A 22,382-nucleotide genomic window follows, 5' to 3' on the forward strand; every position below is an offset into this window, starting at 1 on the left:
TGTCGCTACACCTATCTAGTTGATGAAGGTGCGCTGATAGTCTGGGCCTAATACCAAACAGATATCGCAGCCAAACCTAAACATCTAAGACCTGAGGTCCCAGCCAGGACGCCTGCCTGGTATGGGGCACCTACCAGTCCGGCGCACTCCTCAACCAGGATGCCTGCCGGTTATGGGGTCGCCGCAGCCACCTGCCACGAGTCGATCTTTAGAGCTGTACTGTTGCATCTATCGTGCTAGGTCTCTCAGCCATCGACGCCATCACGATGCCAGACAGCGTCGTCCTCCTGCGCAAGTCCATCCTCCCACATCGAACTCCGAATCTGCACTGCGCCACGCCGTCCAGATCCATCGCCATCAATGTATGGATGAAGCACCACTCCACCAAAGAAGCCGTCCGCTGGCCCCGCGAAGCCGAGTGCATCTCCAAGAATGCCGCCCCAAGAGGCTTATGACACATGATTGCCGCCAACATCCGATTAGCTGATCTAGGGTTTCCCCCGGAGGTATTGAGTGGAGTTGGGAGCTTCACCTCGATGATGCCTTCATGAAGGAAACGATGATAAGGGCATCGTCATCACCGTCTCCGGCCATCGACCAAAGATCAGGTTTTCACCCGGATCCGTCCCAAGAAATCCACCCAACAGCCTGTGCACCGTCTCGACCGCCTTCAAAGCCCTAGATCCAGCCGCCTAGATCCGGAGACCAACCACAGCAACAGTGCCACCGTGGGACCCCTGGCGCACCGGCCACTGCCTGAGTGTGCCACCACTGAAGCCTAAGAGGAGGGCTCCCACCCCGCCTCGCCAAGCCGCGAAAGCCGTCGAGAAGGATCTCGCGCGCTCGTCGCCGTCTCTGATCCGAACCAATCCATAACAAATCGCCGTCACAGATCCGCCTTGGATAGGGACTGCACCACGCCATGCCGCCGCGGGAAGCCCGAGCTTCACCGGCCTCCACCCTCCAGGGCCGCCGCCCCGGGATCCAGACAGAACTTTGCCGCTGCCACCGGCCAAGTCCCGCCGCCGCCGACCGGCCAAGCCGCCGGTCACTACATGACCATGCGAGCACAGCCAGCCGGCCGACCAACTCCGACGAAGAAGAAGGCCACCACCACCAAGCCTAGGGCCGGCGCCCCAGACATCCTCGTGTTGCAGATCAAGTCCAGGAGCAGTGCCCCGCCGACGGCGATTGAGATCGGTAGGACAACGAATTAGCCCGACATGAGTCAAGGCCAGATCCGCCGTTGCTGGTGCCGTCCTCCCCCGCCACCGCCACACCACTTCCATGTCGCCGCCGATCTGCGCCACTGCCGTCGATCTGGCCAGAGAGGAGCGCCGCCTCCCAACCAGATCAAGATCCGAGGAGAACCCGCCGCCACCGCCACGCCACAAGGGCTTTGCCATGTGACGCCTCGGGCGACGGCGACGGAGGGGAGCGGAGGAGGGGCGAGGCTGTAGGAGGAGGGCGGGGGCTCCCCGGTGCGGGGCGGCGCCGCCGCACGGGGGAGGGACGGGAGGAGATACTCCGCTGCAAGACTTGGTACCCAAGTGGATCCGAGCTATCACTGTAATCGTCGTCAGTATCACAGAGCTGGTCTGGGTCTCCTCTCCCAACGAGAGGCCGGCGGTTGAATTCTTTGGCAAAGTGAGCATCGCCACCCTGAGCATCGCCAAGATGCTAGTCTTCCTTGAGACCATCGTCCCCGTTCTCGAGGCGGAGAATCTACGGCCATTGCTAGACATGTATATCTGCGTCTCCGGTGCGTCCTACATGCTAAGCGACTTCAGCATAGTCGCCGCCCCTTGGGGAGGCCCAAGCTTTTGCTTGGAGACACGCGGCTCAGGCGGCTCTTTGTCGAGTGAAGCGAGCAGGCTAAATGTGGCCATATCCAGAGCAATGGAGAAGGTGCGGACACTCGTAGAGGCTGATGGTGATTGGGCCGTCGACATTACACGAGGAAGAGGTGAGGTTCACCGGAACACTAGGTGTATGGTGGAATGCATCCTGTCCATGAGGGAAGCATGGGCATCGGCGGAGAACTCTGAACCCAATGGCAACACCGTGACCCTTCTTGGCCTGATAGATGACACCATCCATTATCTCAAGGATCTGCTTCTGAGAAAATCAGAGTTGTGCTCCAACCTAAGCCTGAGGTATCTGTTCCTGCTCAACAATCTCTACTTTGTATCGCAGGTGTTATCTGAGCCATCTGTATCGTTAGACTATGGGGTGTCGCCTCTTCGTTTGAGGAGGCTTACTAAACCCGACTGTGTGAAGTACTTGGATAGATATCTCGATGTTTCTTGGAGAAATGTTACATCGAGGCTGGACTGCCAAGCGGATTTTTGTGGACCGCTTCATCATCGGAAGTCAGCCTGGACACGGTCCGGGCCGGTCCGGTCCCGGTCCGAGCCGGCGTTTGGACCAGACCGGACCGAACTGTCAAACGAGCTAGTATTCTAGGACCAGACCGTTGGGGTGCCAGCTCGGTCAGGACCGAGAGGACCGAATGGACCGGCCAGCTTTTAGCTCTTGTTTGTTGCCAGGCAGTGTATATTTGCTCCTTTTAGGTCGTATTGGTTGCCAGGCAGTGTATGTTTAGGCATCTACTGGTTTTGGAGAGTAGATTAATCAAAAGTACAACAACAACACTACTGTTAGCTACTACCTAGGCTGTGTTCTACTGTTTAGGCATCACATACTGACATGGATGTAATATGACAAGTCATCAGTGATCACTACAGTTTTCAGATAAGTTTGGACCGAAACAGCAGAAATATCACAGCCACAAACAACTAATTTGGACAGCAAGCACTGGACTAAATTTGGACAGCAAGAATAACTAAATTTGGACAACATTTCCTTTGTTTTTTGGACATCCACAAACTGATTTTGACAGAAAAGATGGCACAAATCAGGTTAAGCACAAATATCACATCCACAAACATAAGGTCTTATCATCATCGAATGACACGATTACAAACTTGCAATGAAAATTCCAAGTCCATGTCAATTGACAAGTTGAACATAACACAAATGAGAGGTTCATCTCCAAGCTAGCAGTGACAATTCATAGTTCATGACTTGAAAGGTTCCAACATAACAGAAATGCAAAAGTAGCCTTCACATGAGAAAGATCACTTTGACATTCATCTTCAAAATAGCAAGATCAACATCCACATGATGAACGTCTACAAGTAAGATAAGCAACATTCACATAAATAATACTTGGTATCGTATGACAAGTGAAACATGTAGGAAGAATAGTTACCAATTATTGATCTCCTCCACCACAATGGGTAACTTGATGTTCTCAACATCATCCTCTTCATTCTCATCCCTCGGCTACAAGTGTGGAAGTTAGACAAATGCTCACATCACAAACAACAAGACCAAAAAAGAAAGAAAAAAAGGTAAGGAAAAGATGGCAAACATACCACCAGATTCAAGTCAACATGAGCACCCTTGATATAACTTGCACCACAAACTAATACCTCCACCATAACCGGTTTTAACGAACTCCTATAGTCATCTAATACGACACAAGTTGACAAACTAGTTTGAGGATGAGAAGTTGACAAGTTTATAACCAAAGTTCAATAGTACGAGTTGACATACCTAAAATCCTTCCGGTCGTGCTGAAGGTAGATTCCGAAGACACGGAGGTAGCCGGGATAGTAAGGAACCTCCTGGCTATCTTGGCCATAATTGGGTACCTAGGAGCATTGTCTTTCCACCAACCAAGAAGATCAAGAGCCTTATTGCGAGGGGCAACCTCATCCTCTAAGTAGTTCCTCAACTCACTCTTTTATATTCTTGTTGAACAGGACGATAAGAAGGACTCATACCCAGCTTGAATCGGGATACTAGGAATGTTTGTAGAGGAAGATGAGCTTTCTCCATTTCCAGCTCGCTTATCTTGAGCAACACATTTGTCATACAAGGCCGCCAACTCTTTCTCCACGATTTTGATCTCAGATCTAAACCTCGTACTTCCTTCTCCATATAGTTCTCCAAAGGCCCACTCTATGTAACCCATCTTGTACCTAGGATCAAAGATGATAGCATTGGAGTGAATTAGAAAGCATACGAGTAAAAACAACAAGCATATGAGTAAAAAACAGCAACCATTGGAGTAAAAACAGCAAGCATGTGTACCGTGGATCAAAGATGGTTGCGATCACCATGGCATTGTTCTTTTCTTCCCAATATTTGTCAAACTTCTCCAACATTTCTTCACCCATTTCCTTGTAGTGGTCACTATCACTAGTCATTGCATGTTTGATTGCAAGCTTGACGCCAACAATGTATGGGTAGAAGATGTTCGAAGTGGGATATAAACTTCCTGAAAATGCTTTTGTCACCTCAGCCAAACTCTCAAGTAATGGAGAGATAAGGTCATACATGTCCCACTCTGCGTTTGTCGGCGCCCAAGCATAGTTGGCATTCGAACCAGCATGAGAGGTCAAGTCTTCCTTATATCCACGGGCAGTGCTAATCATCTTAAAGGTTGAACTCCACCTTGTTTTACAATCCAGGTGTAAATTGTAGGGGAACGTTGCAGAAAACAAAAAATTTCCTACAGTTTCACCAAGATCCATCTATGAGTTCATCTAGCAACGACTGATCGGATGCATCTACATACCTTGTAGATCGCGAGCGGAAGCGTTCAATGAACGGGGATGAGGGAGTCGTACTCGACATGATCCAAATCACCGGAGATCCTAGCGCCGAACGGACGGCACCTCCGTGTTCAACACACGTACGGTCAGCGTAACGTCTCCTCCTTCTTGATCCAGCAAGGGGGAAGGAGAGGTTGAGGAAGATGGTTCCAGCAGCAGCACGACGGCGTGGTGGTGATGGAGCTGCACTACTCCGGCAGGGCTTCGCCAAGCTCTATGGAGGAGGAGGAGGTGTTGGAGAGGGAGAGGGAGGCACCAAAGGCGTAGGTGAGAGGCCCTCCCTCCCCCCACTATATATAGGGAGCCTAGGGGGGGCGCCGTCCCTAGGGGATGCAATCTCCTAGGGGAGGGGGGCGGCGGCCAAGGGGTGGGGGGCTTGCCCCCCAAGCAAGGGGACGCCCCCCCTTTAGGGTTTCCCCACCCTAGGCTCATGGGCCCTAGGGGAAGTGGCGCCCCAGCCCACTTTGGGCTGGATCCCTTCCCACTTCAGCCCATGGGGCCCTCCGGGATAGGTGGCCCCACCCGGTGGACCCCCGGGACCCTTCCGGTGGTCCCGGTACAATACCGGTGACCCCGAAACTTGTCCCGATGGCCGAAATAGCACTTCCTATATATAATTCTTTACCTCCGGACCATTCCGGAACTCCTCGTGACGTCCGGGATCTCATACGGGACTCCGAACAACATTCGGGTTACTGCATATACATATCCCTACAACCCTAGCATCACCGAACCTTAAGTGTGTAGACCCTACGGGTTCGGGAGACATGTAGACATGACCGAGATTGCTCTCCGGTCAATAACCAACAGCGGGATCTAGATACCCATGTTGGCTCCCATATGCTCCTCGATGATCTCATCGGATGAACCACGATGTCGAGGATTCAAGCAACCCCGTATACAATTCCCTTTGTCAATCGGTATGTTAGTTGCCCGAGATTCGATCGTCGGTATCCTAATACCTCGTTCAATCTCGTTACCGGCAAGTCACTTTACTCGTACCGTAATGCATGATCCCGTGACCAGACACTTGGTCACTTTGAGCTCATAATGATGATGCATTACCGAGTGGGCCCAGTGATACCTCTCCGTCATACGGAGTGACAAATCCCAGTCTTGATCCGTGTCAACCCAACAGACACTTTCAGAGATACCCGTAGTATACCTTTATGGTCACCTAGTTACGTTGTGACGTTTGGTACACCCAAAGCACTCCTACAGTATCCGGGAATTACACGATCTCATGGTCTAAGGAAAGGATACTTGACATTGGAAAACTCTAGCAAACGAACTATACGATCTTGTGCTATGTTTAGGATTGGGTCTTGTCCATCACATCATTCTCCTAATGATGTGATCTCGTTATCAATGACATCCAATGTCCATAGTCAGGAAACCATGACTATCTGTTGATCAACGAGCTAGTCAACTAGAGGCTTACTAGGGACATGTTGGTGTCTATTATTCACACATGTATTACGATTTCCGGATAACACAATTATAGCATGAATAAAAGACAATTATCATGAACAAGGAAATATAATAATAATCCTTTTATTATTGCCTCTAGGGCATATTTCCAACAGTCTCCCACTTGCACTAGAGTCAATAATCTAGTTACATTGTGATGAATCGAACACCCATGGAATTCTGGTGTTGATCATGTTTTGCTCTAGGGAGAGGTTTAGTCAACGGATCTGCTACATTCAGGTCCGTATGTACTTTAAAAATATCTATGTCTCCATCTTGAACATTTTCACGAATGGAGTTGAAGCGACGCTTGATGTGCCTTGTCTTCTTGTGAAACCTGGGCTCCTTGGCAAGTGCAATAGCTCCAGTGTTGTCACAGAAGAGCTTGATTGGCCCCGACGCATTGGGTATGACTCCTAAGTCGGCGATGAACTCCTTCACCCAAATTGCTTCATGCGCTGCCTCCGAGGCTGCCATGTACTCCGCTTCACATGTAGATCCCGTCACGACGCTCTGCTTGCAAATGCACCAGCTTACTGCCCCACCATTCAAAATATACACGTATCCAGTTTGTGACTTAGAGTCATCCAGATCTGTGTCGAAGCTAGCGTCGACGTAACCTTTTACGACAAGCTTTTCGTCACCTCCATAAATGAGAAACATTTCCTTAGTCCTTTTCAGGTACTTCAGGATATTCTTGACCGCTGTCCAGTGTTCCTTGCCGGGATTACTTTGGTACCTTCCTATCAAACTTATGGCAAGGTTTACATCAGGTCTGGTACACAGCATGGCATACATAAGAGAACCTATGGCTGAGGCATAGGGGATGACACTCATCTCTTCTATATCTTCTACCGTGGTCGGACATTGAGCTGAGCTCAATTTCACACCTTACAACACAGGCAAGAACCCCTTCTTAGACTGATCCATATTGAACTTCTTCAATATCTTATCAAGGTATGTGCTTTGTGAAAGACCTATGAGGCGTCTTGATCTATCTCTATAGATCTTGATGCCTAATATATAAGCAGCTTCTCCAAGGTCCTTCATTGAAAAACTCTTATTCAAGTAGGCCTTAATGCTGTCCAAAAGTTCTATATCATTTCCCATCAAAAGTATGTCATCTACATATAATATGAGAAATGCTACAGAGCTCCACTCACTTTCTTGTAAACGCAGGCTTCTCCATAAGTCTGCGTAAACCCAAATGCCTTGATCATCTCATCAAAGCGAATGTTCCAACTTCGAGATGCTTGCACCAGCCCATAAATCGAGCGTTGGAGCTTGCACACCTTGTCAGCATTCTTAGGATCGACAAAACCTTCCGGCTGCATCATATACAATTCTTCCTTAAGGAAACCATTAAGGAATGCCGTTTTGACGTCCATTTGCCATATCTCATAATCATATAATGCGGCAATTGCTAACATGATTCGCACGGACTTTAGCTTCGCTACCGGTGAGAAAGTCTCATCGTAGTCAACCCCTTGAACTTGTCGATAACCCTTAGCGACAAGCCGAGCTTTATAGATGGTCACATTACCATCCGCGTCTGTCTTCTTCTTAAAGATCCATTTATTTTCTATGGCTCGCCGCTCAACGGGCAAGTCAGTCAAAGTCCATACTTCGTTTTCATACATGGATCCTATCTCGGATTTCATGGCTTCTAGCTATTTGTCGGAATTCGGGCCCGCCATCACTTCTTCATAGTTCGAAGGTTCACCGTTGTCTAACAACATGATTTCCAAGACAGGGTTGCCGTACCACTCTGGTGCGGAACGTGTCCTTGTGGACCTACGAAGTTCAGTAGCAACTTGATCTGAAGTTTCATGATCATCATTAATTTCCTCTCTAGTCGGTGCAGGCACCTCAGGAACATTTTCTTGAGTTGTGCCATTTTCCGGTTCAAGAGGTAATACTTCATCAAGTTCTACTTTCCTCCCACTTACTTCTTTCGAGAGAAACTCCTTCTCTAGAAAGGATCCATTCTTGGCAACAAAGATCTTGCCTTCGGATCTGAGGTAGAAGGTATACCCAATAGTTTCGTTAGGGTATCCTATGAAGACGCATTTTTCCGACTTGGGTTCGAGCTTTTCAGGTTGAAGTTTCTTGACATAAGCATCGCATCCCCAAACTTTTAGAAACGACAGCTTAGGTTTCTTCCCAAACCATAATTCATACGGTGTTGTCTCATCAACGGATTTCGACGGAGCCCTATTTAAAGTGAATGTCGCAGTCTCTAAAGTATAGCCCCAAAAAGATAGCGGTAAATCGGTAAGAGACATCATAGATCGCACCATATCTAATAGAGTGCGATTACGACGTTCGGACACACCATTACGCTGAGGTGTTCCAGGCGGCGTGAGTTGTGAAACTATTCCACATTTTCTTAAGTGTGTGCCAAATTCGTGACTCAAGTATTCTCCTCCACGATCTGATCGCAAGAACTTGATTTTTCTGTCACGTTCATTCTCAACCTCACTCTGAAATTCCTTGAACTTTTCAAAGGTCTCAGACTTGTGTTTCATTAAATAGATATACCCATATCTACTCAAGTCATCAGTGAGGGTGAGAACATAACAATAGCCACCGCGAGCCTCAACACTCATTGGACCGCACACATCAGTATGTATGATTTTCAATAAGTTGGTTGCTCGCTCCATTATTCCTGAGAACGGAGTCTTGGTCATTTTACCCATGAGGCATGGTTCGCACGTGTCAAATGATTCGTAATCAAGAGACTCTAAAAGTCCATCTGCATGGAGCTTCTTCATACGTTTGACACCTATGTGACCAAGGAGGCAGTGCCACAAGTATGTGGGACTATCATTATCAACCTTACATCTTTTGATACTCACACTATGAATATGTGTAGCATTACGCTCGAGATTCATTAAGAATAAACCATTCACCATCGGAGCATGACCATAAAACATATCTCTCATATAAATAGAACAACCATTATTCTCGGATTTAAATGAGTAGCCATCTCGTATCAAACGAGATCCCGATACAATGTTCATGCTCAAAGCTGGCACTAAATAACAATTATTGAGGTTTAAAACTAATCCCGTAGGTAAATATAGAGGTAGCGTGCCGACGGCGATCACATCGACCTTGGAACCATTCCCGACGCGCATCGTCACCTCGTCCTTCGCTAGTCTCCGCTTATTCCGCAGCCCCTGCTTTGAGTTACAAATGTGAGCAACTGCACCGGTATCAAATACCCAAGAGCTACTACGAGTACTGGTAAGGTACACATCAATTACATGTATATCACATATACCTTTTGTGATGCCGGCCTTCTTGTCGGCTAAGTATTTGGGGCAGTTCCGCTTCCAGTGACCACTTTCCATGCAATAAAAACACTCAGTCTCGGGCTTGGGTCCATTCTTTGGCTTCTTCCCGGCAGCTTGCTTGCTGGGCGCGGCAACTCCCTTGCCGTCCTTCTTGAAGTTCTTCTTACCCTTGCCCTTTTTGAACTTAGTGGTTTTATTCACCATCAACACTTGATATTCCTTTTTGACTTCTACCTCTACTGATTTCAGCATAGCAAATACTTCAGGAATGGTCTTTTCCATCCCCTGCATATTGAAGTTCATCACAAAGCTCTTGTAGCTCGGTGGAAGCGACTGAAGGATTCTGTCAATGACCGCGTCATCTGGGAGATTAACTCCCAGCTGAGTCAAGCGGTTATGCAACCCAGACATAGTGAGTATGTGCTCACTGACAGAACTGTTTTCCTCCATCTTACAGCTGAAGAACTTATCGGAGACTTGATATCTCTGGACCCGGACATGAGCTTGAAAAACCATTTTCAGCTCTTCGAACATCTCATATGCTCCATGTCTCTCAAAACGCTTTTGGAGCCCCGGCTCTAAGCTGTAAAGCATGCCGCACTGAACGAGGGAGTAGTCGTCAACACGTGTCTGCCAAGCGTTCATAACGTCTTGTTCTGCAGGGAGAACAGGTGCGTCACCTAGCGGTGCTTGTAGGACATAATCTTTCTTGGCAGCTATGAGGATGATCCTCAGGTTCCGGACCCAGTCCGTGTAGTTGCTGCCATCGTCTTTCAGCTTGGTTTTCTCTAGGAACGCGTTGAAGTTGAGGACTACGTTGGCCATTTGATCTACAAGACATATTGTAAATATTTTAGACTAAGTTCATGATAATTAAGTTCATCTAATCAAATTATTCAATGAACTCCCACTTAGATAGACATCCCTCCAGTCATCTAAGTATAACATGATCCGAGTTAACTAGGCCGTGTCCGATCATCACGTGAGACGGACTAGTCAACATCGGTGAACATCTTCATGTTGATCGTATCTTCTATACGACTCATGCTCGACCTTTCGGTCTTCTATGTTCCGAGGCCATGTCTGTACATGCTAGGTTCGTCAAGTCAACCTAAGTGTTTGCATGTGTAAATCTGTCATACACCCGTTGTATGTGAACGTTGGAATCTATCACACCCGATCATCACGTGGTGCTTCGAAACAACGAACTGTCGCAACGGTGCACAGTTAGGGGGAACACTTTCTTGAAATTATTATGAGGGATCATCTTATTTACTACCGTCGTTCTAAGTAAACAAGATGCAAAAACATCATAAACATCACATGCAATCAAATAATAATAGTGACATGATATGGCCAATATCACATAGCTCCTTTGATCTCCATCTTGGGGCTCCATGATCATCTTGTCACCGGCATGACACCATGATCTCCATCATTATGATCTCCATCATCGTGTCTCCATGAAGTTGCTCGCCAACTATTACTTCTACTACTATGGCTAACACGTTTAGCAATAAAGTAAAGTAATTTACATGGCGTTTCTCAATAACACGCAGGTCATACAAAAAATAAAGACAACTCCTATGGCTCCTGCCGGTTGTCATACTCATCGACATGCAAGTCATGATTCCTATTACAATAGCATGAACATCTCATACATCACATATATATCATTCATCATTCATCACAACTTTGGCCATATCACATCACAAAACACTTGCTGCAAAAACAAGTTAGACGTCCTCTGATTGTTGTTGCAAGTTTTACGTGGTTGCAATAGGGTTCTAGCAAGAACGTTTTCTTACCTACGTGAAAGCCACAACGTGATTTGTCAACTTCTATTTACCCTTCATAAGGACCCTTTTTATCGAATCCGCTCCAACTAAAGTGGGAGAGACAGACACCCGCCAGCCACCTTATGCAACTAGTTCATGTTAGTCGGTGGAACCGGTCTCACGTAAGCGTACGTGTAAGGTTGGTCCGGGCCGCTTCATCCCACAATACCGTTGAAGCAAGATAAGACTAGTAGCGGCAAGAAAGTTGACAACATCAACGCCCACAACAAATTGTGTTCTACTCGTGCATAGAGAACTACGCATAGACCTAGCTCATGATGCCACTGTAGGGGAACGTTGCAGAAAACAAAAGTTTTCCTACGGTTTCACCAAGATCCATCTATGAGTTCATCTAGCAACGAGAGATCGGATGCATCTACATACCTTGTAGATCGCGAGCGGAAGCGTTCAAAGAATGGGGATGAGGGGTCGTACTCGATGTGATCCAAATCACCGGAGATCCTAGCGCCGAACGGACGGCACCTCCGCGTTCAACACACGTACGGTCAGCATAATGTCTCCTCCTTCTTGATCCAGCAAGGGGGAAGGAGAGGTTGAGGAAGATGGCTCCAGCAGCAGCACGACGGCATGGTGGTGATGGAGCTGCAGTACTCCGGCAGGGCTTCGCCAAGCTCTATGGAGGAGGAGGAGCTGTTGGAGAGGGAGAGGGAGGCACCAAAGGCGTAGGTGAGAGGCCCTCCCTCCCCCCACTATATATAGGGAGCCTAGGGGGGGCACCGGCCCTAGGAGATGCAATCTCCTAGGGGGGCGGCGGCCAAGGGGTGGGGGGCTTGCCCCCCAAGCAAGGGGGCGCCCCCCCTTTAGGGTTTCCCCACCCTAGGTGCATGGGCCCTAGGGGAAGTGGCACCCCAGCCCACTTTGGGCTGGATCCCTTCCCACTTCAGCCCATGGGGCCCTCCGGGATAGGTGGCCCCACCCGGTGGACCCCCGGGACCCTTTCGGTGGTCCCAGTACAATACCGGTGACCCCGAAACTTGTCCCGATGGCCGAAATAGCACTTCCTATATATAATTCTTTACCTCCGGACCATTCCGAAACTCCTCGTGACGTCCGAGATCTCATCCGGGACTCCGAACAACATTCGGGTTACTGCATATACATATCTTCACAACCCTAGCGTCACCGAACCTTAAGTGTGTAGACCCTACGGGTTCGGGAGACATGTAGACATGACCGAGATTGCTCTCCGGTCAATAACCAACAGCGGGATCTGGATACCCATGTTGGCTCCCACACGCTCCTCGATGATCTCATCGGATGAACCACGATGTCGAGGATTCAAGCAACCCCGTATACAATTCCCTTTGTCAATCGGTATGTTAGTTGCCCGAGATTCGATCGTCGGTATCCTAATACCTCGTTCAATCTCGTTACCGGCAAGTCACTTTACTCGTACCGTAATGCATGGTCCCGTGACCAGACACTTGGTCACTTTGAGCTCATAATGGTGATGCATTACCGAGTGGGCCCAGTGATACCTCTCCGTCATACGGAGTGACAAATCCCAGTTTTGATCCGTGTCAACCCAATAGACACTTTCGGAGATACCCGTAGTATACCTTTATGGTCACCCAGTTACGTTGTGACGTTTGGTACACCCAAAGCACTCCTACGGTATCCGGGAGTTACACGATCTCATGGTCTAAGGAAAGGATACTTGACATTGGAAAACTCTAGCAAACGAACTATACGATCTTGTGCTATGTTTAGGATTGGGTCTTGTCCATCACATCATTCTCCTAATGATGTGATCTCGTTATCAATGACATCCAATGTCCATAGTCAGGAAACCATGACTATCTGTTGATCAACGAGCTAGTCAACTAGAGGCTTACTAGGGACATGTTGGTGTCTATTATTCACACATGTATTACGATTTCTGGATAACACAATTATAGCATGAATAAAAGACAATTATCATGAACAAGGAAATATAATAATAATCCTTTTATTATTGCCTCTAGGGCATATTTCCAACATAAATGATTACCAACTTTGACACCCAAGCTTTTGCAAGTGGCAACAAAAGCATGGAGACGAGAAGGTGACCTCTTGAAGTACTTCACCGTCTCTCTCAAGCTGTTTATCAAATTATCTAAGATCGCTGTCCCATCTTGCATGAGCAAGTTGAGGATATGTGCACAACAACGGATATGAAAATATTGGCCTTCGAAGTCCTTACCTACAAAAGACAAGCATATGAGCATAAATAGCTTCTATATTAGCATATACGGCAAGCATATGAGCATAAATAGCTTCTATATTAGCAAAAACAACAAGCATATGAGCATATATAGCTTCTATATTAACATATATAGCAAGCATATGAGCATAAATAGCTTCTATATTAGCATATACAGCAAGCATATGAGCATAAATAGCTTCTATATTAGCAAAAACAGCAAGCATATGAGCATAAATAGCTTCTATATTAGCATATACAGCAAGCATATGAGCATAAATAGCTTCTATATTAGCAAAAACAGCAAGCATATGAGCATATATAGCTTCTATATTAACATATACATCAAGCATATGAGCATATATAGCTTCTATATTAACAAAAACAGCAAACATATGAGCATATATAGCTTCTATATTAACATATACAGCAAGCATATGAGCAAAAAACAGGATACAATCATACCTCTCCAAAACAAGAACTTGGCCTTCAAAGCATCGATCGCACCATCATTGTTTGAAGCGTTGTCAAGTGTGACGGACATAATTTTGGTCTCAATATTCCATTCTGTCACACACGCATAGAGAGCATCCGCAATGACATTTCCAGAGTGAGGAGGATCCAACTCTATGAAAGCAAGCACACGGGTTTGTAAGTTCCAATTCCCATCTATATAGTGTGCAACCACACACATGCAAGATAAGGTTTGGTTGCTTGTCCACAAATCTGTAGTTAGACATATGGAGCTCATACCCTTTAGGAGAATTTAAGCACCTCCTTTTCGTTCTTGTAAACCCTCATGCACTCGGCTCGTATTGCCTTCCTTCAAATGGGTTTATAATTTGGATTCATGCACTTCATTAGAATGTTGAACCACTCATGTTCAACCATTCTAAATAAATACTCATGCACACATATAATCTTAGCAATAAGCTCCTTAACGATTCCTTGGTTGTACTCAATAGAGGGGTGCATTGTTGGACCACTTGTTGGACTATTGATTCTGCGCAGTTCAAGAGTTGTTTGGATGGCATTCCTAGCCATCTTGTCCCTTAAACCTTCACATTTTAACATATGCCTTCCAATAGTTGAGGTGCTGCCACCTTGCGTATACGCATACCTCTTTTTGGGATAATAATTACAAACAGCCTTCAACACCGTCTCTCCGAGATGCTCCGTTGATGCCTCTTTGACCTTGTGAAAATGGGCCCAAACATCCGATGACATCCTAACAAGAGCATTGGCTCTTGGCCTCTTGTTCTTTTTATTTTTCCTTTCTCTTGCCTCCTCCTCACTAGAAACAACATGCACAAGTGATTCCTCGGACATAGTGTCACCTTCTAGTTCATCAGCTGATTCCTTATACCCTTCTGATGTATCATCATCCGACATATCAGCACTCGCTTGTGGTGGGACTATAAACAGATTCTGCTCCTCATATTCCTCATCGTCCTTCTCCTCGTCCTCGTCCTCCTCCTCCTCCTCATCTTCTACCACCTAACACACATGAGCACACAAATAAGCAAACAACACCTATATGGTTATATGGAAATATGGCTACATCAAGCATCAAGTAAAGCAAACTTACAATAGTAGGTGCATGAGGCAACTCGGAGCAGGTTGCGGAGCCAGAGGCAGCGGCTTCCGCGGCACGCACGCCGGCACCGGTGCGGTCGGGGAGACGCGGAGGAGGTGGAGGGTGTTTTTTTAACCTACAAATCAACTCTCCCGCCGGGGCATTGGGAAAGTCTTTCGCCTTCCTAATCTGCACCTTAGGCTTCTTCTTCTTCCTCGAAACCGGCGGAGGCAGCGCCGAATCTTGCCTAATTAGGTAATTCACGCTCTTCTCCTTTGCCTTCGCCTTCGCATTCTCCTTACCAGCACCCTTTCCCTTCTCATTCCCCTTCTCCTTCACCATTATCTACAAAAGAAAGCACATAATATCTACAGTCAGTACATCAATCAAGTGCAAAAAATTCATCTTCTTCTTTTTGTAGCATAGAAAATCATCTAGTACTAGTGCAAATAAACATAATTATCTCCTGACCATTATCTACAAAAAACAGCACATAATCCCCTTCATCCATTAACATCACTCAATAAGACATAAATGTATTGCAAGGACTGGAGCTGTAACTAACTATTACCACATAAACCTGGATAAACTACCTATCGCCCTTAAATTAGTAGTCAATTGACCAGTAAAGATTAACAGATTTCTTACGAAATCTGAAACATAGCAGCAGCATCAGGTTGTAAGGGGCTATTGATACCGCTCAGCATAGGTTAAGTTCCAAAAGTAATTAAAGGTTGGAAGCACTTACCAAAGTATAGTAAACCAAACAAGCTATCATAGTCTGTTGATGGTTCACAAGCACAGTGGGGAAAAGGTGCCTATTGATTACTAGTACTTCATTCCCCTTCTCCTTCACTACATCTCCTGAAACTCTTGACTAATTATTTCCTGACAACTTGGTGCTACAACTCAACACCTGGTGTCTATATGCCAAATCCTGGGAATGCATCTTTCAGTGCTACAACTCAATCCTCTCATGCACAATTCCCAGGCATGTTACGCATGTACCATCTGCAGCAGCCTCCCTCAATCGTAAGTCCACATCCAATGGTACAAGTTAGAGAAAGATTGCCTCTTCCTCTTCGTGGCGCTCGGTGAGGAACCAGGGAAGGACGGACCGACGGCGTGCTGGCCTTGCTGCCTCCCCGATGTACACGTGCTCCTCCAGCTCGGACTCGGATGAGATGGCGCCGTCGGTGAAGGGAGAGGCCGCGGGTCAGGCTGAGCTGCAGGCAACGGCGCCGTCGCCTTAGGGTTAGGGTTAGGGATAGAACAGAGGAGGAGGCACTGCCTCTGTTTGTAGAAGGAATCAAGCGAGGAGGGGGAATGGAACGAGGGGGGAGGGGGTTGCTCGGCTCGGGGGCTCGGGGCCTCGATCTGTTACACAGTTTATGGGCCTTGCGCCATCGGTCCGCTCGGTCGGCCCGGTTAAAGACCGGACCGGACCGAACTTTTTTCGGTCTGTTTTGCTGGGCTCGGACCGGCATATTTTCCTATCGGGCCTGGACCGTACGGGACGGTCCTAAAACAGGCCACGAGCGGGCCGCAAAGCCCGCTCGTGCCGTCCAGGCTGAATCGGAAGTGGATCAAATCTTCACTAGTTAAATTCAAGTTAGCTACATTCGAGTCGGCGCTTCAGAAAACCTACAAGGCTCAGAAAACTCTGGAAGGTTCCCGACCCTCCGCTACGATGCGCGCTGCGGAGAACTATCGTCCGGGAGGTCATGTGGAATTACAATTACTACATGGAGGAGCATCCGGAGGTAGCAGAACACATTAGCAGCAGAAGCAGCAGCATCGATGATTTGGAGGAGATGCTGGGAGAGCTATTTGAAGGGTGAGAACTAACTTGATTCTCATGGCTGGGCATCGGACAGAGTCTCCATAGTTGTTTGTGGATTGTTTTCTTCTATTTTTGTGTGAGACTCTATTCTGAATTGTGTTGGTTTGTAGCCTGGTACTTTGTTAAGTGGCCACAATATGCTTCTATAATGGTTTTTATAAATTGCAACGTCTTGTGGCTCCATTGATCATGAGACCAGAGTACAAGTTCAGTACAGGGACCATCCCAACATGCAGAAAAATATGGGAACAGACTTCTGGTGGCGTGCAGAATAACACAAAGAAGATTTTACAAGCTAAGCACTAAATTATGAAGTTTTGGAGAGTACGAACTGGCGTCATGCTTCGTCGCTGTTTACCTTCTGCAGGAAGGAAATCCATGGGAATTCTCCCTCCTGTCGAGGGTGTTAAAATAAATCCGAGACGCTCCGTCGATCTACCGAGAACCAAGCAATCACACAAGCACGATACCGAAAACCAAGCAATCACACAAGCACGATACCGAGATTTATTAACGAGATTCACCGATATGGCTACATCTCTGGGGCATGACTACGGGCCCTCCTCCCCATGATACCGTCATAATACCGCACCCCGGCCGCCCGGGCGCTGGCACACACCGCTGGCTCCCCGCGTGCCCCCGCCATATATGAGAGACCTAGGATACAAGTGTCCTAATAGGACACGACTCCGTAATCCTATCTACACACCGTACGACTCAGAGTCCAACTGTAATCTATCTTGTAGAATAATATTCACACAACTCTAACAGAGGGTTTACTCGTGCAGGAGGATCGAATAGGGAGCCCTGCATAACGTTTCCGCTTTCTGATGTGTTCACAACCAAGCTCTACCCGAGAACATAGATAACTAAAAGTTTTCCGCAAGGCTCAGACAGAAGCAGCGCAAATCAAGTTCGGAACAGGACCAGGGGGAAAATTTATTTATTCGTCAACGGCAAAGGGAAGGTAAATCAGAAATGAGGCTATATGGAGGTTCAGGGTGCCCTGGTGCGGCAATGGTAAGAAGGAGCTGACAGAGTATGATAAAAAGAAGAGCTACAGGGTAAGAGCCTGATGCATTGAGCATCCTAATTGAGGCAGATAGACTCAATGCCTTAGCCACATATAACACATCAGATCATAGCAGACAGAAAATATCTTCTGAAAGACAATCTCAGCAAAGAGTCGTCCCATGCTCGGCAACATGACGTTGTTTTGCTCATAAAAGACAGAAAACAAATCCACAATATAGTTATATTTGCAACGTAACTGTAATATTTATCAGAGCTCTTAACACATACCCACAAATCCGAGATCGACAACATTTTCGAGCCAGTACAGAGTAGCGGAAATACCGAAGCCCAATGCAGGCATGGATCCACCCAACGTAAAAAGCAAATTAATCTATACTATTTTCGGAAGCTTTTAAGCCGTTTTTTTCTATTCTTTTTTCATTCCGTTTTCACTCCTGGACCGGTTTTTCTGTGGTTTTTCCTTTCTTTTTCTGTTTTTCTTCTTTAGTATTTTTTCTTTATTTTTTCCTTTGTACTATTGTTTTTTAATTCACAAACTTTTAAAATTCAATGATTTTTTAAAGAAAAACCAATGAACTTATTTCAAATTTGATGATTTTTTTTCAAACTCGATGAACTTTTTCCCCAAATCAGTGATTTCTTTCAAATTCGATGAATTTTATTTTTTTTCAAATTTGATGAATTCTTTTTCAAAATCGATGAAATTTTTCTATAAATAAATGAACTTTTTTAAAAAACAATATCTCCTATTTTTTTACAAAAGTCAAAACGGTTGACTTTTGGTCAACAGCTGACTGGTAATGCTGACCGATTAACCTGGTTTGTACAGACACCAATGACCCTTGTTGACCTGAGCGATCTAAGTGATCGATGAAACAACGAGCGAGCAACCGCAAGGGACCATCGATCCTTGTTGGGCCAAGCCTAGCGATGCTCGCTATAGGTGCTAGGAAGCTGTTCGCGCGCTTAAGGCGCCGAACATGAGCTCTCGTTCGGATTATAGACGAACCACCTTTCCCAACTGGCCCTGCTCAGCCTGATGGCTCCACTGAAGGCCCAAACGGCGAAGCCACCCGCAAGAAGCATCTCCCTCCCTCCCGTCATTTTGTGAAGCGATGCCCGCGAAGTAGCTCGGCTTGGCAGCGGAGCTCACCTTGGCGGCGCGGCAGCTCGATCCGTTCCCGCTCGCCACGTGGATATGGTTTTTGTTGCATCGTTTTGGGTTTTTTTTTTGTGCCCGTACATAGCTTTGATCTTGTATTATTTTGCTATTCGCCGGTGAGTTTTTATGTACTCCCTCCGTCCCAATTTTTTTGCCTTAGATTTGTCTAAAGACGGATGTATCAAGTCGTGTTTTAGTATTAGATACATCCATATCTAGACAAACTAGATGACTCGTTGCGTCAATGGCGCAAAGGGCGAGAAAGAGCCAAGTATTGTGAGAATATTTAGACACCCAAGTCGAAAACCAAATGTGGCCAACACTGTTGCATCCTCTGCTTGGAAGCCGCCTTTTCTCACTCGATCTAACATAGATACATGATTCTTCAAGAGCAAATTTCAGAGAAAATATAAAGCATGGAATGCTTTAGGTTGTACTATTGAGACCAGGCCACCATATCTTCATTTAGTTTCTTTGAAAATCGAAAAGTCTAAGAGGATGGTACATGTGAGAAGCTGTGAGATTCATATAGTTGGCAGGAATGTAACAACAATTGTCTGCTTGCATAGTAGATACTGGTCGTGCCAATGGCAACTCCATGGAACTGAACAGAGCAGACCAAGGCATACATTACAATCACTTTGAACATAGATGAGTAATGAAACTAAAAACCAGAGAGCTGTGGAGGCACTGACCTCAGTGCGGTGTTGCCCTTGTGCTCCTGGCTCCGGCACCTAACGACCACACGGGTCTATCTTCCCTACAAGTATAGGTAAAATCAGATCAATCTCTATCAGCAGACGAACCCAAGCCAACCCAAGAACATGCGTGGTGGTGGCGATAAATGTTCTTCCCCACGGAAGGCGTGCAGTGGAATACTCACCAAGGAAATCGCTGCCGGAGAGGCCCTTGGCATGGACCAGATGCACCTCCAGAAGACCACGCCCCATTTTTTTTCTTCTCTTGGCGCTGCTCCTCGTCTCCTCCTCCCGAGTCTGGGTCGAGGCCTCGCTCCTCTCTTCTCTTGGCGCTGCTGCTCCTCTCCTCCTCCTGCTGAGGGAAACAATTCATACATATGCTATATACTACATTGGTGGCAGGCTCATAGGTTTAAACAAAGTCATTAAGATCAGTTTATGCTAAGTAAAGCTACATAGACACATATGCATCATGTAGATTGCTTTGATCACGCAGCTTATAGTAAAAAAATATGGCTTTTATCTCATCAGTGAATTTGTTGCCCAATGCCTGTGCTACTGATATAATGTCGTTCATGACATACCTCGCCCAGTTCCAATTCGGGATGTCATCCAAATTCTTGAGAGCCACAAAATATCTTGGAAGAATAACTACGGATCAAATCGACGTCGAACTTTATCTCACTATGAACACCACATAAATCACATTCTAACATGGAGGCCTCAGCCATCGGCAAGGTGAGGCATCTCATGGAACATGGGGGAAACTCTAAATCAAACAGAGCAACATAAAAATAGAAATCGAGCATGAGGAAAGGGGAATAAGCTAACCAGGGTAATGGGATCAGCAGGCCGAGGAGGGTGCCACCGTACCAGCGGCCTCCACAAGGATAACCTTGCACACAATGTGGCCTCAAGCAATGGATCGCCACCACCAGAACTGAAGCACTTGTTATTCATGGTTTCAGTTATGAGATATCCCGTCAACTGAGGTACAAAATGACAAATAGGTCAGCTCACGAGCTAAAGAATATAATCTTATCCAAGAAAAGACAAATAAATGGTTCTTTACTAAGAAAGCAAACATAGAAGGCTTGAATGTGATTAGCTACCATCAATCATAGGCGATACTTCCACCGCGTTTAAACATGGGGGAAACTCTAAATAAAAGAAGTATGATGGATTAGCTGTTGGGGAACGTAGCAGAAATTCAAAATTTTCCTACGTGTCACCAAGATCTATTTATGGAGAGACCAGCAACGAGGGGAGGGAGAGTGCATCTACATACCCTTGTAGATCGCTAAGCGGAAGCGTTCAAGAGAACGGGGTTGATGGAGTCGTACTCATCGTGATCCAAATCACCGATGATCCTAGTGCCGAACGGACGGCACCTCCGCGTTCAACACACGTACGGAGCGGATGACGTCTCCTCCTTCTTGATCCAGTAAGGGGAGAGGAGAGGTTGAGGAAGATGGCTCCAGCAGCAGCACGACGGCGTGGTGGTGGTGGAGCTGCAGTACTCCGGTAGGGCTTCGCTAAGCTCTATGGAGGAGGAGGAGGTGTTGGAGAGGGAGAGGGAGGCACCAAAAGGCGTGGTTTTAGAGGCCCTCCTTTCCTCACTATATATAGGGGGCCTAGGGGGGGGGGGCGCCGGCCCTAGGAGATCCAATCTCCTAGGGGGGCGGCGGCCAAGGGAGGATTCCCTCCCCCCCAAGGCACCTAGGGGGTGCCTTCCCCTTGTGGGACTCTTCCCCTTTGAAACCCTAGGCGCATGGGCCTCTTGGGGCTGGTGCCCTTGGCCCATGTAGGCCATGGCGCACCCCCACAGCCCATGTGCCCCCCCCCGAGACAGGTGGCCCCACCCGGTGGACCCCCCGGGACCCTTTTGGTGGTCCCGGTACAATACCGGTGACCCCGAAACTTGTCCCGATGGACGAAATAGCACTTCCTATATATAATTCTTTACCTCCGGACCATTCCGGAACTCCTCGTGACGTCCGGGATCTCATTCGGGACTCCGAACAACATTCGGGTTACTGCATATACATATCCCTACAACCCTAGCGTCACCGAACCTTAAGTGTGTAGACCCTACGGGTTCGGGAGACATGTAGACATGACCGAGACGTTCTCCGGTCAATAACCAACAGCAGGATCTGGATACCCATGTTGGCTCCCACATGTTCCACGATGATCTCATCGGATGAACCACGATGTCGAGGATTCGATCAATCCCGTATACAATTCCCTTTGTCTATCGGTACGATACTTGCCTGAGATTCGATCGTCGGTATCCCGATACCTTGTTCAATCTCGTTACCGGCAAGTCTCTTTACTCGTTCCATAATACATCATCCCGTGATCAACTCCTTGATCACATTGTGCACATTATGATGATGTCCTACCGAGTGGGCCCAGAGATACCTCTCCGTCACACGGAGTGACAAATCCCAGTCTCGATTCGTGCCAACCCAACGACACTTTCGGAGATACCTGTAGTGTACCTTTATAGCCACCCAGTTACGTTGTGACATTTGGCACACTCAAAGCATTCCTACGGTATCCGGGAGTTG

The 22,382-nt window shown here is 47.0% G+C and overlaps 1 protein-coding gene and 1 pseudogene across 1 annotated transcript; both read right to left on the reverse strand.

Annotated features, from left to right (window-relative positions):
• Positions 1 to 3,270: 3,270 nt before the first annotated feature.
• On the reverse strand, positions 3,271 to 15,413 carry LOC147987412 (uncharacterized). The gene is made up of 3 exons (XM_087540334.1): positions 15,212 to 15,413; positions 3,441 to 3,535; positions 3,271 to 3,348 (listed from the first exon to the last, which is right to left on the reverse strand). The coding sequence occupies exons 1-3, from the start codon at positions 15,411 to 15,413 to the stop codon at positions 3,271 to 3,273; spliced, it is 375 nt and encodes a 124-aa protein (XP_087396460.1).
• Positions 3,812 to 14,887, reverse strand: LOC147987413 (zinc finger BED domain-containing protein RICESLEEPER 2-like; annotated as a pseudogene).
• Positions 15,414 to 22,382: the final 6,969 nt, after the last annotated feature.

This window comes from Triticum urartu, chromosome 2A (genome assembly GCF_056163025.1).
Source record: "Triticum urartu cultivar PI428250 chromosome 2A, HENAU_Tu73, whole genome shotgun sequence".
Taxonomy (NCBI): domain Eukaryota; kingdom Viridiplantae; phylum Streptophyta; class Magnoliopsida; order Poales; family Poaceae; genus Triticum; species Triticum urartu.